At 38.7% G+C, this 18386-nt stretch overlaps 1 protein-coding gene across 1 annotated transcript in view; it reads right to left on the bottom strand.

The window, feature by feature from the left end:
- Window positions 1-9511: 9511 nt before the first annotated feature.
- Window positions 9512-18386, bottom strand: part of LOC129703105 (cilia- and flagella-associated protein 47-like) — a 422488-nt gene continuing 413613 nt past the window's right edge. Inside the window, exon 64 of the mRNA XM_055645303.1 lies at window positions 9512-10290. Within this exon, the coding sequence (XP_055501278.1) occupies window positions 10066-10290 (225 nt within the window). The 3' untranslated portion in view covers window positions 9512-10065. The remainder of the gene's footprint in view (window positions 10291-18386) is intronic.

The following is an 18386-nucleotide window of genomic DNA, read 5'->3' as shown; positions in this document are numbered from 1 at the left end:
ACACATCATTGTTAAGCAGGTAACGCAATTGAAAGTTGCAGTACTTTTTTTACTTTCAGAAACACATAGACGATAGCAAATAGGTGCAGGAGTAGGCCATTCGGCCCTTCGAGCCACCACCGCCATTCAATGTGATCATGGCTGATCATCCACAATCAGTACCCCATTCCTGCCTTCTCCCCATATCCCCTGACTCCACTATCTTTAAGAGCCCTATCTAGGCTCTCTCTTGAAAGTATCCAGGGAACCGGCCTCCACCATCCTCTGAGGCAGAGAATTCCACAAACTCACAACTCTCCGTGTGAAAAAGTGATTCCTCATCTCCTTTCTAAATGGTTTACCCCTTATTCTTAAACGGTGGCCCCTGGTTCTGGACTCCCCCAACATCGGGAACATGTTTCCTGCCTCTAGAGTGTCCAAACCCTTAACAATCTTATATGTTTCAATACGATTCCCTCTCATCCTTCTAAATTCAAGAATATACAAGCCCAGCCGCTCCATTCTCTCAGCATATGACAGTCCCGCCATCCTGGGAATTAACATCGTCAGCATACGTTGCACTCCCTCAATAGCAAGAATGTCCTTCCTCAAATTAGGAGTCCAAAACTGCACATAATACTCCAGGTGTGGTCTCACTAGGGCCATGTACAACTACAGAAGGACCTCTTTGCTCCACATGCACATTGCTTGGATTGAATTTAAATGTACTTGTGGAGTTATGGTTTCCCTGTTACTTAAAAAAAAAGAGTCCCTGGAGAAGATACCAAAGCAAGGGATCAAATTGAAACTGACAGATTATATCTATCACGAACGTTTGGAAAAGGCTGGGGGGCATGTTTTCTCTTTAAAAAGAGAAAGCTGAAGGGTGGTCATGAATTAAAGCCAAAGACAGCAATTGAAAATTCCAACGGGAAATTCAGGAGATACATTTTTCATCCAGTGCCTATAACACAGCGTTCATCACCATGAATAACTAAAATCAGTGGCATAGATGCAGAGAAAGGAAAATAAGCTTTTGGTTTTAGGGATCGGTGGGGAGGCAAGGATAGAGGCTCATGTTGAGCAGAGGCACTGCCATGGATTGGTTGGTTAGAATGAATAGTTTGCCTTCTACAGTCTATGTAATTCTGCGCACAATTTTCCAAACGTTTTAAATTAATCCTTCATTAACAACACATGTGCACAAACAATGACACACTCTATCGAGAAGGTCCATAAAATGACGTGGCAATTATCCAAATAATGGTTTCAGATCTCATTCCATGAGCCTGTATTTTTAATTTTTTTGTAAAGAATTCATCCCTTTTGCTGAGTAAGTTAAATAGGTTCCGTACTTCTTACTTTTTCAGATTTGCCATATAATTTGCCTGAAGACAATTCTTGGTCCTGGGCTCCTTGTTTTGGAAAGTGTAAGCTTTCAACGGAACCGTGATAATGTTTCAAGATCGCCTTTAACTCCGAATGACAATATTTGCTAATTATTCAATATTTAAATTAATTATTCTGTTTTTGTTTTCTTCCTTTTTTTAAAATTTTATTAGAAGTTAATACAGTACAAAACAGTACAGTGGAACCTAATTTTAGGTGCCAACTATGTCATACCGTAATCCATTCTATGTACAACCTCTAGTTTTATGTTTTGTGAAGGAAGTAAACAAGACAAGAAAAAGAAAACAATAGAAAGGGGAAAAAGAGGAAAAATAGATGGTAGTGAATAGAAAAATGTGAAGTGTGTATATATTAAAAAAAAGAAAAAGTGGAAAGTAGAAATAGGAGAGAAGGCCCCTTAAAAGAGAAATTTTCAAATCTTTATTCGGAGATGTAGATCTATCCACAGCATGAACTGAAATCAGCAATCTTTACGGTACCGCTGCATCACATGATTCCAAAAAGTCGATGAAAGGAGACCAACTCCTTAAGAATTGGTCATATTTATCTATTAGTCGGAGTTTCATTTCTTCAAGGCGTGCTATGTCCATCATATTCCTAATCCACATTTTAACAGTTGGTATGGTTGTATTTTTCCAAAATTTAAGTATCAATTTCTTTCCAATTATTAACCCATAATTAAAAAAAACATTTTGGTCTTTATTTAAATTGATATCTTCTACTATTATTCCAAATATAATCCATTCCGTTTTAGGTTCTATTGTGGACTTGAAAAGCTTTGTAAATATATCAAATATATCGCTCCAAAATTTATTCAACTTTGTACATCCTACAAATGAATGTGTTATATTAGCGTTTTGAAACAAACATTTATCGCATCTGGGAGAGACGTTTGGATAAAATTTGTTCAACCTCGTTTTTGAATAATATAGTCTATGTAATAATTTGAATTGAATTAAATTATGTCTTGCATTAATAGAACAATTATGTGTGTTCATCAGATACTTTTCCCATCTATCCTTCGAGATCTTTATCATTAGCTCATGTTCCCAATCTTCTCTTAGTGCTTCTGTTGAGGGTAATTCTCCATTTAATATATTATTATAAAAGTATGATATTAGTTTTTGTGAATCAGCCTTAATATTCATTGCTTGTTCTAAAGGGTCTAAAAATATAGTTTGAAATCTATGTATATATTTCTTCATAAAGTCACATATCTGTATATATTTAAAATATTGATTATCCTTCAGTTTAAATTTTAATTTTAAATGTTGAAATGATAACAGTTTGCCTAATACACACATATCCTCTACTTTCCCAATCCCCAGTCTATCCCATTGTTGATATGTTTTGTCGATGAGAGATGGTTTGAATGCGGGATTGTTCAATAGTGGGGTTAGTACTGATAGATTATTTAATTTCAAGGATACTTTTATTTGTTTCCAAATTCTTATTGTATTGTGAATAATTGGGTTCTTCTTATATATTATACTATTCAATTTTATCGGTGAGAGCAAGATCGTTCCTATATCGTGCGGATAGCACTCCTCTTTCTCCATTCTTATCCACTCCAACTGCTAAGTGGAACTATCCAACCAGTACATTATGTTCTTAATATGCACTGCCCAGCAGTAATACATAAAGTTAGGTAATGATAAACCCCCAACTTATTTAGGTTTACACAAATGCTTTAGTTGAATTCTGTGTGCTCTGTAATCCCATATAAAATTAGTGATAGTAGAATCTAGTTTTTTGAAAAAGTATTTTGGAATATATATTGGGATCGCTTGAAACAAATATATTAATTGTGGTAAGAAAGTCATTTTTATAGCGTTAATTCTACCTATCAATGAGAGCGGGAGCGTTTTCCAAAATTTAATCATATCATTCAGTTTATTTAATAGTGGTATAAAATTGGCACTAAATAATGATTTGTGTCTTCTCGTAATTTGAATACCCAGATACTTGAGTTTTTCTGTTGCAATTTTGAAGGGGAATTTTAATAAGTGTCTCGAATCCTGTGGTTTTAAAGACATATTCGTTTGTGTATTAGTAATATATAAAAGGATATCATCAGCGTATAATGACATTTTATTCTTTGAGTTCTTAGTGTTATATCCGTGAATATTCGGGTGATTTTTAATCCTTTCGGCCAGCAGTTCTATCATAAGGGCAAATAGCAATGGTGATAAGGCACAACCTTGCCTACTACCCCTTGATAAGTAAAATTTTAGAGGTAGCATATTGTAAGTTAATATTCTTGCCGTAGGTCTATCGTAAAGTAGTTTAACCCATCTAATAAAATTCTCTCCTGTATTAAATTTTTGGAGTACCTTGTATAAATACTGCCATTCTACCTGATCAAATGCCTTCTCTTGTTTTGACAATGACACACTCTATCGAGAAGGTCCATACAATGACGTGGCAATTGACCAAATAATGGTTTCAGATCTCATTCCATGAGCCTGTATTTTTAATTTCTTTGTAAAGAATTCTTCCCTTTTGCTGAGTAAGTTAAATAGGTTCCGTACTTCTTACTTTTTCAGATTTTCCATATAATTTGCCTGAAGACAATTCTTGGTCCTGGACTCCTTGTTTTGGAAAGTGTAAGCTTTCAACGGAACCTTGATAATGTTTCAAGATCGCCTTTAACTCCGAATGACAATATTTGCTAATTATTTAATATTTAAATTAATTATTCTACTTTTGTTTTCTTCCTACAGTGAACATTTCTTATTTCATATTTTTCCTGCACCATTCACTAAAAACTGTCTGTATTCAGCAGTCAAGAGAAGAGTCAAGGGTGTTTAATTGTCATATGTACTGACAACAAAACAATGAAATTATTACTTGTAGTGGTATAGGCCTGTAAACACAATACTCATAGAAAACAAATAATAAACACAAACGTTCAATAAAGTAAAAAACTAATAATAGTGCAAAAAAAGCCCGAAGTCCTTAAGGGCCTGTCCTACTTTCACGACCTAATTCACGACCTCTGCCGAGTTTGCCCTTGACTCATACTCGCAGCATGGTCGTCACGAGGTCGTAGGAGGTCGTAGGTGGGTTGTAGCAGGCCGTGATGCTAGTCGTAGTTACTCGTCGCATCAAGTAGGTCGGGGCATTTTTCTAGCATGATGAAAAATGTCCACGAGTAAAAAAGGTTGTGAATTAGGTCGTGAAAGTGTGACAGGCCCTTTAGTGCAACCAAAGAAAGTACATGTTAGTATGATAGATCTAATAACCACAGTTAAACATTCAGACATAAAACACTCTAAAAATGTTTGAGTCAAGAACTCAGGGAGAAAATTATTAATCATTTATGTTTGTCCATTGCTGGAAATCACTGGCCAAACTACTTCCAAAATAAAATATTGCAGCTGCAGAATACCAGAATACTAATGGAGGAATGCTATTTTGTACTATTCACCATGAGATCTTTCTTTAGTGATTAAAATTTTCAATCTTTGATGAAAATAAATCATGAATTCTCGAAAAAAAAGTCTTCCAGGCGTTTAATGGATTGAAGCAGGCTCCCCACTGCTTCAGAGATTTAACTTCCTTTAGGTTAATGAAGCATAGTATAAAGAAATCAAGCAATTACTTATTTAATTCTGGTCAATGCTAAGGAAATTAATAAAAGAAAGAGGAATTAAGGAGCTAGCGTATAGAATTGTTGAAGTTAAATTTGCTTGAATTCCACAAGGATAGGTGGCTTTTGCAATTTAAATAATACTTTTCCAACATCAGATTTCCACATAATACTTCTCCAACATCAGATCAGTCTCCCAAAGCAGAGATCTCCAGAGCTTTGGTTGGTGTGAGCAAGGTACAGATGATCTGGATCCTCTCATTCACCACATATGTTGAATAACCTTGGCATTTGTATTTGGGTCCAACAGGTATTTATGCACATTTAATTTTTAACCACATCTATGCAAATTCTGTGATGTTTCTACTCACCTTACCAACCTTTGTCACAGCTAACCTGTTCTCTATGACACCTCTGGAAGATAGAACAGATTGCCAGCATTTAACTTTTAACAATTTTCAGTTTTGCTTCCCTTCTGGAATTAGTTGTAAATACTTGTTCCCTGAATGTAAATCAGATGAAAATCTAGTTATTTCCACCGAGAGTGGATGACATGATTTTTTTCTTTGTTTATTTATTCTTTGGAACGCTCGTGACAAGACCAGCATTAATTGTTTATTACAAATTGTCTTGTGAAGGTTGCGACAAACCAAATGGAAATACTGTAGTCTTTCTGGTGAAAGTTCTTTCACAACACCACCAGGAGAAAGTTTCAGGCTTTAAACCCAGCAACAAATCTACCAACAATATATTTCTAAGTCAGCATAGCGTGGAACATGGTGGCATCCCCATGCAATTTCACATCAGCAAAAATCTCACTTCTTATGCTCTGGTTGAAAGAAAGTCAATGATGAAGCTGCTTCCTGAGATCCCACCATCACAAGAGCAAGTACAGAGATCACCTGGGGCTGGAATGATTGATCTCCAACTATCACAACTATTTGTGCAAGTAGGACTCCAACTATTGCACTGTTTTCTCCTTGGAAACCTATTAACTTCAATTTTGCCAGCTCTCCCAATTGTTCCAGTTTACTTATTGTAACTTGCATTCCTCTGAATTTGAAGCTCTCTTCCCAATGACGAAAAACCTAATATTAAACCTGCTACTGAGTGTTGTATAGCAACCTGACCTCCAACTTTTGGGTGGTAAATGCTGACTTTCTGACACCTCCTCAGACTACCCTTTTGATTAGGACTTGTACGTAATTTACGGAGATTGCCCAGCATCTAAATTTTTCAAGGTTCACTGAGCAACACACCCCAGAACTTTTAAAAGTTGATCAAAAGTTGATCCCTCTGCACATCGATTCTGTTAAGGTTTTTGGCATATATATTTTCCTCTTACATTTGACCTCCCAAAGTGCAACACCTCTCACTTGCCTGATTAAACGCCATCAGCCAATTTCTGTAGCCTTCCATACAGTCTGTGACCCCAGCAACCTTGGCATCAATTGCAAACATATTACCAATCTGTGCACATTCATGTCAAACTCACTGAGGTATATTACATTTCCACTCTAGGAAAAAGGTTCTGACTGGCTACCCGGTCTCTCTTAATGTTGGAAACATCTCTCAGATCTCCCCTCAGTGGCCGACACTCCTGTGAAAACAGTCCATCTATTTAACCCAATATCTAATAACCCCTGATCCAGACAACATCCTGGTGAACTTTTTCTGAACCAGCTCCAAAGTCTCCAGGTCTTTCCTGTAATGGGGTGACCAGAACTGCGTACAATTCTCCAAATGCGGCCTAACCTAAGTTTTATAAAGCTTCATCATGACTCCTGATTCTTATTCTCTATGGCCTCAATGTCAAATTTAACAACTTCAACTAACGTGCTTTCTGTCTGTAGCGGAAATGGCAAGTTTTACTATGGACAAGTCCATCTGTAATATTAATTCCGTTTTTCACTATCCACAAGCACTGCCTAATGTGTTGGGCTTTTCCATAATTTTTCATTTGGACTCAGGTTTCCATAATGGTTCTTATCAATATTTCACAACTTCATCATATCCCTCTGTTTTCTCTCCAGTTGAGCTCATTAATTTATTAAACCGATGGCTCAGTAAACATTGAAAATGGCTCACCCTATCACAAATATTCCTTTTGTCTAAAGCATCCACCCTTTCTCCCCCAGTTGGACCAACTAATTTATTTTGGACTACATGACAAATCCTGGCATTGGGGTGAATCTACAGCATTCGTGTTTCAACAGGGTTCTAACAACCTAATTGACATTATAATCTATTTTACAACTCTGACTTTGACATAATTATAAAATTACCTCAACGTTTCTGATGAAGAAGATCAGACAGTACAAGATGTCTTGCAGTAAACTTGTTAGTGGCAATACACTGGTCAATATGTGGTACATAACAGTGCTGGGAGAGTTTTACACCATGCTCAGGTTCATTGGGACCTATGCCAGATGATTAGATTAATCTGTGGTTTTGGTGCCCTGACGGTAATCAATCACATACATTCACGTCTATATTAGAATGCTGAAGCGACCTGTTCCCCAGGGTTTCTCTGAGGTGACAGCAGGCCAATGTGGCAGCTGCAGTTGCCCAGTTTAGTTCATCAAATTTCTCTATGATTAACTCTTGGAAACTCACTTGAAGTTAATAATCTCCACTAATTCAACACAAAATGTATTTTCTCTCTGGTAATTTTGTGTTCACATTGCTCTCACTCCAAATATTTGCTCCATGTTAAAAATATTAAAATGCAAAAAATGTTAGCCATCATTGTTCAAAAGAAGTTTGGTCTGTACAATTGCATACAGTAGGTTGCATGCCCATTCAGGAAAAGGATGTCTATGTCTAATGGAGACACAAGAGATGGTTGATGCTGGAATTCAGTATTAAAGGCAAACTGTTGGAAGAACTTTGTGAATCAAACAGCATTTGTAGAGGCTAAAGTAAGGCCAGCGTTCTGGGTGGAGGTTCTTGGTTCTTGGTTTCTTGGTCCTCCAAAATATTCCAAATGGAATTTAAACTGGAGGTGGTGAAGGGAGGGCTTAAGCCAGAAAGGGTTATTGGGAAGAAAGAGCTACTTTAAATTTAGTTGCATCTGGTTAGGTAACTATAGTTGGGTGGAGATTATTCCATGCTTTAATTGTGCGGGGGAAGAATGAATTGCTGTACACATCTGTCTTTGTAGCTGGGATCACAAATTGGATCGAATGCCCTCGTCTGCTCCTAATTGGTTTGAGTTTGGTGTAGGTCTTGTAGTCTATGTCGAGCTGACCATTTAACATTTTGTAAAAACAGGTCAAACGGTGAGCTTCGCGTCTATCTTGGCGAGGGTTCCAGCAAAGAAATTTTACAATTAGTTTTCCTAAATTTTACAATTTGGTTTTTCAAGTAACTAAAATAAGTTAAAATCACTCATTAATTGAAAAGAAAATGGAAGTAGTTTTGTGCAGTTTTTATTATCTGTCCATTTAGTGGAAGGCCTGGGGTGGAAGATTGCAACTTTCATGGGGTCCGTCCTGTTTCGACGAATGCAATCAACCCGGCGTGCACAATCAAATAAGATCAAATAGAACAAGTTGTCCTACAACTATAAGCTGTGCACGTCATACGCAAGAAGAAGAAGAGTGGAAGGCCAGGATTTATTGCCTCCCTCTAATTGAATAATTTAGTTTGTTTGGGTACTTCAGAAGGTAATTAAGATTTGCAAGTCTAGAATCATATTTAGGTCAGTCTAATTTAGAGGTACAGAATGGAAACAGATCCTTCAGCCCTCTGAAACCACGCTCACCATCAATCACCTGTTCACGCTACTTCTTTATCCCACTTTTGCATCCACTCCCTACATTCCAGGGATAATTTACAGAGGTCAATACCAAAAAGCTGTCTATCTTGACCTTGAATGTATTAAAATATTCATTCTCACAGTTCTCTGAGGTAGAGATTTATGACTCTCAGAGAGAAATAAATCCTTGACACTCTGTCTTAAATAGTCTGCCATTTTTTTCTGCAACTATGCTTTTATGTAACCCTGCATGTAAAAGTAATATATCCCATATTGTGTTGACATTGAAGTGTTGGGCACTTTCCAGAGAGGTTAGACTGTAGAATATTGAAGGTGATCTGACATCCTCTCAATTACATCTCAAAGCAATATGGGAAAAACAAACTATGCTTCCTTCATCAAACATTATTTATCACTAGACTTCTATCCCATTGTAATAATTATATGAAGATATCACAAACATGTTAGTGAATGCAATGAAATATAAAATGCCTCACAAGAGGTGCAATTGGTTTTAAATGTACCTTACATTGTACACTGATAACAGTTTAGTATTTTATTATTTCATAATTCTAAGCAGAGTTCTCCATTTTAAATATTGACCACTTTTTTATGCTCACGTTACAAAATGACCTAAAGTAATAATTGTTTTATCAAACATGAAAACAAATGTCACCTGGTGAAAATATTTATGTCTTGCCCCTTTTAAATTGTTAATGAACATAAATTCTAATAAATGGTACCAAATTTTATAGTGCTGTTGACATGTTTGTGTCCATTTTTCAAAAAGTATTAAACTGGAGCAATATTTTGCTGGTCGTGTAGAATTTATAATTTAAAAACTGTGACTGCAGGACAAAATCTTAAAAATAAAAATGGCATGAATGGATGATGGTCATTCTGAAAATATTTATTGGAAAACTACTATACACTGGATATAATCATGTAACACACATTTGTTCATAGTAGTTAATAAAACATGGCAATTATAACACATGGTACCAAACATTATAGGTCTGTTTTGCATCAATTTTTCAGAACGTATTAAATTGGGGAAAAAAGTTTGATGATCATATAGAATTTATGGTTTAAAAAAATGTGAATGCAGACAAAATCTTTTATATAGAATATGATATGAATTGATGATGGTCATTTTGAAAATATTTATTGGAAAAAGACAATGCATAAGATATAATCATGCAACAACACGCATTAGTTCATAGTAGTTAATGAAATCATGGCAATTTCCCCATCTGTTCAGTATTCTTATCAACTTTAAACATTCGCAATATAAAAATGCAACTAAATGCGAATTACTTTCCATTTACTTTGCTTTACTTGTTTTGCTTAATGTGACGAGAGGAGCACCTTTAAGAGGAGAGGACACTGCAGTTGCTATCACTCTGAGATTTTCACGAATGAAGTTGCGTTGTCGTACAGGAACAGAATGCCTAAACCTTGAAGTGATGAGTTTGCCATGTTGAAGGTTCGGAGGACTGTACTGGGGATCCAAACCATTGAGCTCATATATCCATTGCATATCTGTTGTCTATAAATACAAGTGTCAAGAGGTCAGGCTTTTTTTTCATAGCTTTAATACAGTATACATACAAAATTCTAGGTTAAAAATGTGAATACTCCCATTCCATCACAATTGGGGCAACTCCTGTTTCCACAATGGCCGCAGCACTGATTTCAGCAGATATCGTGGTCCATTAGTAAAATATTGTATTGGTATTGGAGCAACAATGCAAGTGCTCTGTTGTGAAAGATATGAGATGGATTAAGGAAGGGATAATCTGTTGAGTAACCGTTGGATTTCTTTGCCACAGAAGGCTGTGGAGGCCAAGTCAGTGGACATTTTTAAAGCAGTCATGGATAGATTCTTGATTAGTACAGGTGTCAGAGGTTATTGGGAGAAGGCAGGAAAATGGGGTTAGAAGGGAGAGGTAGATCAGCCATGATTGAATGGTGTACACTTGATGCGCTGAATGGGCTAATTCTATTCCTATCACATATAATTTTTTGGCATATCCCTCAGCGCCGTCAGAGATGGCAGCCTCGTCTGTCTTTTCATCTTTTTTGTTATTTTTTGTGATTTAAAAGTATGTTAATGTTCTCTGGTTTGCTTTGGGGTGGGGAAGGGGGTTGGGGGAAATCTCTTACCTTGACGGAGATGCGATTGTTTTCTGGGTCGTATCTCCGGTCACTCTGTGGCCTAACACCTTGGAGCTGGCGGCCTTGCTCAAGACTGACTTTGAGCCCCACCATGGGGCCGTGGACTTACTATCGGAGCCTGCGATCCCTTGCCTGGGAACGACACTTCAACCGCTGCCTGCAAATTTCAACATCGAGGAGCTCGCAGCCTCAGGTAGAGACTGATGTCGGGAAGCTCCAGCCACACGAGGTTCGACCCCGGGTCCAATCGCCCGGCGCAGGACAGCTGAGTTCCCCCCAATGCGGGAGCTTGATCGCCCCGACGCGGAGAGTTCGACCGCCGGCTGCGTGAGCCATGATCGCCACGAAAACGGAAGGTTCGAGTGCCCCAACCAAGAAGGGAAGAAGAATGAACTTTTTTTGCCTTCCATAAGTGAGAAATGTGATGGAGTCGCTATGGTGGATATTCAAGGTAAAAATGTATTTGGGTGTCTTGTTGCTCTTTATTGGTATGACTGTATGGCAAATCAAATTCCTCGTATGTTGCAAAACATACTTGTCTGATTAAGTACTTTTATGATTATGATTATGATTAGAACATATAAAACTGCAACTGAATGCCGTAAATTAGGAATAGAATGAAAAAGCAGGACCTCGAGGATAGTAATCTCAGCTCATTCCTCGTGGCAAGCGTAAACAATAGCAGAAATAGGAGGATAAATGAGAAGAAAATGTGACTGAAGAATGATGTAGGAAGGCGGGGTTTAGATTCTGAGGCATCAGAGTGATTTCAAGGGAAGATGGGACCTATATAAAATGGATGGGCACATCCACACAAGTTTGAGATTAATACCCTCACAGCATGTTTGCTGGTGCTGTTGTACTTTAAACTGAAATTGCATGTTAAAGACTAGGAAACAAGAGAAAACTGGAATGCAAACAAGGAGGGCGGGGGAGAAAGGGCAATAAACTAATAAGAGCTAGAAGAGACCCTTCAAATGGGGTTACACACAAAAAGCAGGAGTAACTCAGCGGGACAGGTAGAATTTCTGGAGAGAAGGCATGGGTGACGTTTCGGTCGAGAGGGGTTAGTGACAGGACAGATGGTAAAAAGACAAATTTAAGAACTGCTTCCAAATGCATATAATTTCTGAAACAAAATCAATAAACAAACAACACAAGGAGAGAGAGAAAGATATGATCTAATCACCATGGTTACCAAAGCTGGAAACTCAATATTAAGGGACATTTGACTTCTAGGCAGGAAGTTAAAGGTGGTGGGTGGGTGGGTGGCTCTGCTAATGAGGGATGAAATCAGTGTGGTCATGGAGATGATGTAAGCTCAGAATCTGGAGTTCATTTGGGTGGCAATTAAAAATAGTAAAGGAATAAAGAAACTGGTTGCATTAATATAGAGTCCTCATGTGTGGCAGTCTAGGGCCTGTGTGGCAGTCTAGGGCAGAGTTTCTCAAAGCAGAACCCTTGAAATAATTGCATGTCTCAGGGAACCCCAACATAAAAATTATTATATATTAATCTCTCTCTTTCTCTTTCGTAAACTCAAAGATCATAAGGCAAAGATAATATATTTTTCTAATAATTGGTTTAAGCAAAAAATAACATGTTTTTCTCAAGTATTGACAATGCAAAAGGAATAACTGCTTGTTCAAGAAACCTCATAAGGAGGCTTTCATTCACACAAAAAAAATCAACCATATCTGTAAACACAGCCCTTATCCACTGACCACTATTCCGTTTCACACTGGCGCCGTGTAGACGTCGCTAAATACATTCCCTATGATTGTTATACTTTTAAATTATATAACAGGTTGAAGACTTTATGATAATATCCAAGAATATGTCGTACGTGCATAATAAAATCACAAATATGAAATAAACCACTATTTCTGTCGGAACCCCTAGTTACCTCTTGCGGAACCTGGGGAGCCCCGTTTGAGAAATGCTGGTCTAGGGTAAAGGGAACAGTCGCAGAAAAATGAACTGTCTTTTAAGTTATAGATGATGAATCTTTTCCTCGCAAAGGGTTTTGAGTTTTTGTGATTTCTTGCAGCTGAAATATCAGAAGGGCAAATCCTCAAATATTTTCACAGATGAGATAAATAGATTTTGAAACAGTAAGCGAATCACAGAGGGTGGGGAAGGGGGAAGAAACTGAACGAGGAAAGTTGGATCAGCCATGATCCTATTGAGTGATGGAGCAGGCTTGAGGGGCTGAATGGCCTACTTTTAGTTTGGTTTAGTTTAGAGAAACAGCATGGAAACAGGTCCTTCGGTTCACTGAGTCTCCACCGACCAGCGATCCAGGCACACTAACACTATCCTATATACACTGGAGACAATTTACAATTTTACCGAAGCCAATTAACCTACAACCTGTACGTCTTTGGAATGTGGGAGGAAACAGGAGAAAATCCACGCGGTCACGGGGAGAATATACAAACTCCATACAGACAAGCACCCATAGTCAGGATCGAACCCGGATCTCTGGCGCTGTAAGGCAGCAACTCTACTGCCGCGCCACCGTGCCGCATACTCTTGTTCCTATTTCTTGTTGTATTCAATTGTCTAGTTTGACATCCATTTATAACTTCCAGTCATTGGCAAGATGAAATCACATGCTGTTAGATAGATCAGATAAAGTGTCAACAGTAGGTGATGCATAATGCTCAAGTGAGCCAAAGGATAAGATATTAAAAGCGGAGAATTATGTTGCTGAATGGAAGCTCTAAAGGTATCAGCCTCATATTTTTAAGCATTTAGAATGCTTTGTCAGAACACCGGCACCAGTAAGGGGAGTTTTTCATCAGTGCTGAAATCAATCATGCTGATGGGCATGTACTAAAAAAGCAATCTGCAGTTATTTTACACAGCCACAAAGGGCGAACAATATTAAAGCATGATGAAATATAACACGCTGTATGGATCGCTAATGCAGTAACATCTATGTACTGTTGAAGGTACCATTGCTTCCCTAGTCCCTATTTTGAATGCAAACGTGAGCTGCTACTTCAGTGGTCTGACTGAATGCCATTTATTCCCATGTTAGTAATGAGTGGTATTCTTCATCTAGAATCTAGCAAGTGTCTGATTTTGTCATAATGGAATGTTATTAGACAGGAAAATAATAGATGAAATATGACTATTCTCTGTATTTTGGCCATTGACATTATTTGAACGTTAATTCATTTTATTTTTCATCTAAGTGGGCTGATGGCAAGATCTTGTACAAGTGCACGCAATCTATTGCAGTACTTAATGAAATCCAGTGATACCTCTACAGAAGCAATTAATGGGCCACGTACATTTGGCAATTAATGGGCCACGTACATTTAAAGACAATAAATAAGCTGCCTTGGAACACAGATAATTAATTATTTATTCTGTGCACGAATATTGATCAATTTTGCAGAAGTCACATGTTACTCTTTAAAATGATCCAGGGACTGGAAAATTAACTATTGTGATTACTCTGCACCACGTTACTCATTTATTGGATGGGATGAAGCAAATATTCCCCATGACTGCAGTACAGAACCTACTATTTTTTAATGAAAATGATTTTGTGCTCCTTCAGATTTTCGCACAAAAATTCAATTCAATAGAAGTCAACAGAAATCATGTTGGATGCTAAGAACTATGTCTTGATGTACATTGACCTAAAATGATTCAAAACATTAACTCTGTTTCCCTTTTTACTGATATTGCCTGGCCTGCTGAGTATTTCCAGCAATTTCTGGTTTTATTTTAGTGCTGATACCAACATGGAGCACTATTAGTATAAATGAAGAATGAATTTCAAGGCACTTCTACAGTGTTGTCCTTTGAAATTGACTTATTTGACCTCCGGTTTATTATTATTCTCTTCCTCGCCAAAAAAAGATGTTGAGGAGGAGCTTCCCATTCAAAGGTGCTGCTTTGCTTCCGTGGAGAATAATTGTGAATCTTCAAAGTTAAAAAAAACCTCGAGCCAAGTGAAAATTGGAATATCGCAAATACATTTCAAAAAATTTGTTCGAAAAATCTAAATATTTCAGCATAACTAAGGTAGCTCAATCAATCACAATCGTAATCACAATAATACTCTATTAGCCAAGTATATTTTGCAACATATGAGGAATTTCATTTGCCATGTTAGTCATATAAATAAAAAGCAACAGAACACACAAAACACATTTTAACATAAACATCCAGCACAGTGACTCCTCCACATTCCTCACTGTGATGGAAGGCGAAAATAAGATCAATCTCTTCCCTTTGCTCTCCCGCGGTCGGGGACCTTGAGTCCTCCATTGACGGGACGATCTTGATTCCCGTAGCCAGCGACGTTTTGGGCCCTCTGCATCATGGCGATGCAGCTCCTGCATCGGGGGGATGTCAGCTCCCCCGCTCTGGGCGATCGAACCCTGCTGGTCTGGTCTGGGCTGGTCTGCGTTCGTTGGAGCTCCCGACTAGCCTCTCCCGACTGCGAGCTCTTGATGGTATGTCCACGCCCCACGGTGGGGCCCAAGGTCCGTCCGAGGAGGCTTCCAGCTCCATCAATGAAAGGCCGCAGAGCGACTGGAAACGTTACCCGGAAAACATTGCGTCTCCGGAAAGGTAAGAAACTGAAAAACAAAGTTTCCCCCTCCCCCCTGCACATAAAACAAACCAGAGAACATTTACACGGACTTTTAAAACACACTAAAAATTTTTATAAAAGACGAAAAAACAATCGCTGCCAATCGTTCGGCACCCCTGGTGGTTTAGCAGTAGTAATTCATTTGAGGATCTTGTCTGTATTTCCAATAGATAATTCATTGTAAAATACTTGTTTCATGGAAACTTACATGGGAGGGTGTATGCAAGGTCAAAACAGCTGAACTTAGGGACCAGTGATTGTTTGGTAGAACTTTTTTCTCTTTCCTGGTACAATCTATGATTGTCGATGGAGGGTGGAAATTTCGCAGATCTGCGAAATAGGGTATTTTGTCCTAAATTTTAAATAATCTATCACCTGCATTTTAAGCAGTAAAGTGAGTTTCTGGTTTGAAGCTGCATGATGTTTCTGACCTGAAGATTTGGTTCACCCATTTTGTGTGAAATTCATTTATACTGTAGGTGTGTGAATAGAAACAATAAATTGGTAAGGAGTGTGTGAAAGAACAATATTTTTAGCAGACGGAAGTGAAGTGAAAAAGTGCAAAGTAATTTATTTTGGGTTTGGAGAAATGGAACAAATTTAGAACTTGTAAAGCAGGTGATAACTTCACGTTTGGTCAAGGGAATTGGGGAAAAACAACAGTTCACACATACTACTAACTATAGTGCAATGCACACATTAATGTCGCGTTTCAAAACTCAAGCGCATCTTTCACCTCACAAATGCAGACACACACACACATACACTTCCAACTAATGGCAGTATATCACACTTTCACAGTGCACACAAATATGAACATTCCTTCCCTCTTGCAGGAAAATGGGGCAAGAGGAGATGATTCACAAATAGCCAGGGGACTGGTAAATTGAGGGCAATAATGCAAGTCACAATCTAGATATGAATGTATGACTGACTTTAGGAAATCATAGACTGCAAATACATTGCACCTCAAACAGGGGGAGGCAAAACATTCCTTCCAGATTGACCCTCCTCATCATAATGCTCTATTTTAAATCTCATCTGCAAGCCTGGATCTAATGAATTCCCTCCAAATTCCCTCCAATAATCCCAATAGCAAAGAAACCAGTTGTTGCCTGCCTAAATGACTACCGCCCTGTCGCCCTGACCCCCATAATAATGAAGTGCTTTGAACGCCTGGTGAAACCTCACATTACTGCCAGCCCCTCATCGTTAGACCCCCCTCCAATTTGCCTATCGCCTCAACCGTTCTACAGAGGATGCCATCTTTACCACGCTGCACACAGTACTCACTCATCTGGAAAACAAAAACACCTACGCCAGAATCCTGTGCATTGACTTCAGCTCAGCTTTTAATATCATCATCCCACAGAGACTTGTGGAGAAACTAACCCTGCTGGGCCTCAACACCACCCTGTGTCACTGGATCCTGGACTTTCTGACAGAGAGACTGCAGTCAGTCCCTGTTGGCAAGAACACCTGGGGCTCGATCACGTTGAGCACCGGCTCCCCTCAAGGCTGTGTGCTCAGCCCGCTGTTGTTCACACTGCTCACACATGACTGTGCTGCCAGATTCAGGGACAATAAGATCATAAAATTTGCAGATGATACAACAGTGGTGGGACTCATCAGCGGAGATGAGGAATCAATGTACAGGGAGGAAGTGAAACAACTAGTGGACTGGTACGGCAACAACAATTTAGCATTAAATGTCGACAAAACAAAGGAGATGATTGTCGACTTCAGGAGGTCGCAGCCAAAACACACACCCCTCAACATCAGTGGCACCACGGTGGAGAGAGTGGAGAGCATAAAGTTCCTCGGAGTGCAAATTACAGACAGTCTCACCTGGTCCAAGAACAACACTGGGATTTTCAAACGGGCCCATCAGCGACTGCACTTCCTGAGGAAACTCAAACAGGCCTCACTCCCCACCAACATCCTTAGGACTTTTTACAGGGGCACGGTGGAGTCCAGCACTCTGTGTCTATCTTTGACATTCTAGAATTTTTTTTTTATAATTTAACCTTCAAGCACTACATCACTCGTGATTTTGTGATATAGTTTTCTTAGCACGAGTAACACCTTGTTGATGTTCAGTACCCAGAAGTGAATGCATTGCACCAGAGAGGGTCTGGCAATGTGAATAATAAAAACACACACACTCACTTTGCATTCCAACACAGCCTGTTTAGCAGTCTGGTAGTCCGGGCAGGAGATCCAGGTGTGTGTGGAGGGGGTGCAGTTTGTCCTTAGCTATTCTCAGAGCCTTTTTCAGACAGCGGCTCTGGAACAGTTCTTGTACCGAGGGTAGGGAGACGCCAATGATCCCCTCTGCAGAGCCTTCCTGTCTGAGCAGTTACAGTTGGAGTACCACGTTTTTAATGGCAATGCAAAAGGATTTCTTGAACCATAAGTAAAAATACATTTCTGAAAGTTTTTGTACATATACAAAAAGTAATCAAAAGGGCGAATGGAACATGGATTTCATTGCATGTAGGTTGGAATGCAAAGTGAGTGCATGAGTTTATATTATACACATTGCCAGACCCTCTCTGGTGCAATGCATTCACTTCTGGGTACTGAACATCAACAAGATGTTACTCGTGCTGAGAAAACTATATCACAAAATCACGAGTGATGTAGTGCTTGAAGGTTAAATTATAAAAAAAAAAATCTAGAATGTCAAAGATAGACACAGAGTGCTGGAGCAACTCGGCACATCAAACAGCATCTCTGGAGAAAAAAACAAGTAATGTTTCAGGTCAGAACCCTTCTTCGGACTGAAGGGTTCCGGCCCAAAACATCACCAGTTCCTTTTCACTAGAGATGCTGCCCGACTCACTGAG

Source organism: Leucoraja erinacea, chromosome 13, assembly GCF_028641065.1.
Source record: "Leucoraja erinacea ecotype New England chromosome 13, Leri_hhj_1, whole genome shotgun sequence".
NCBI lineage: Eukaryota > Metazoa > Chordata > Chondrichthyes > Rajiformes > Rajidae > Leucoraja > Leucoraja erinaceus.
The sequence above is the reverse complement of the archived record's forward strand: the minus strand, read 5'-3'. Positions and strand labels throughout refer to the sequence as shown.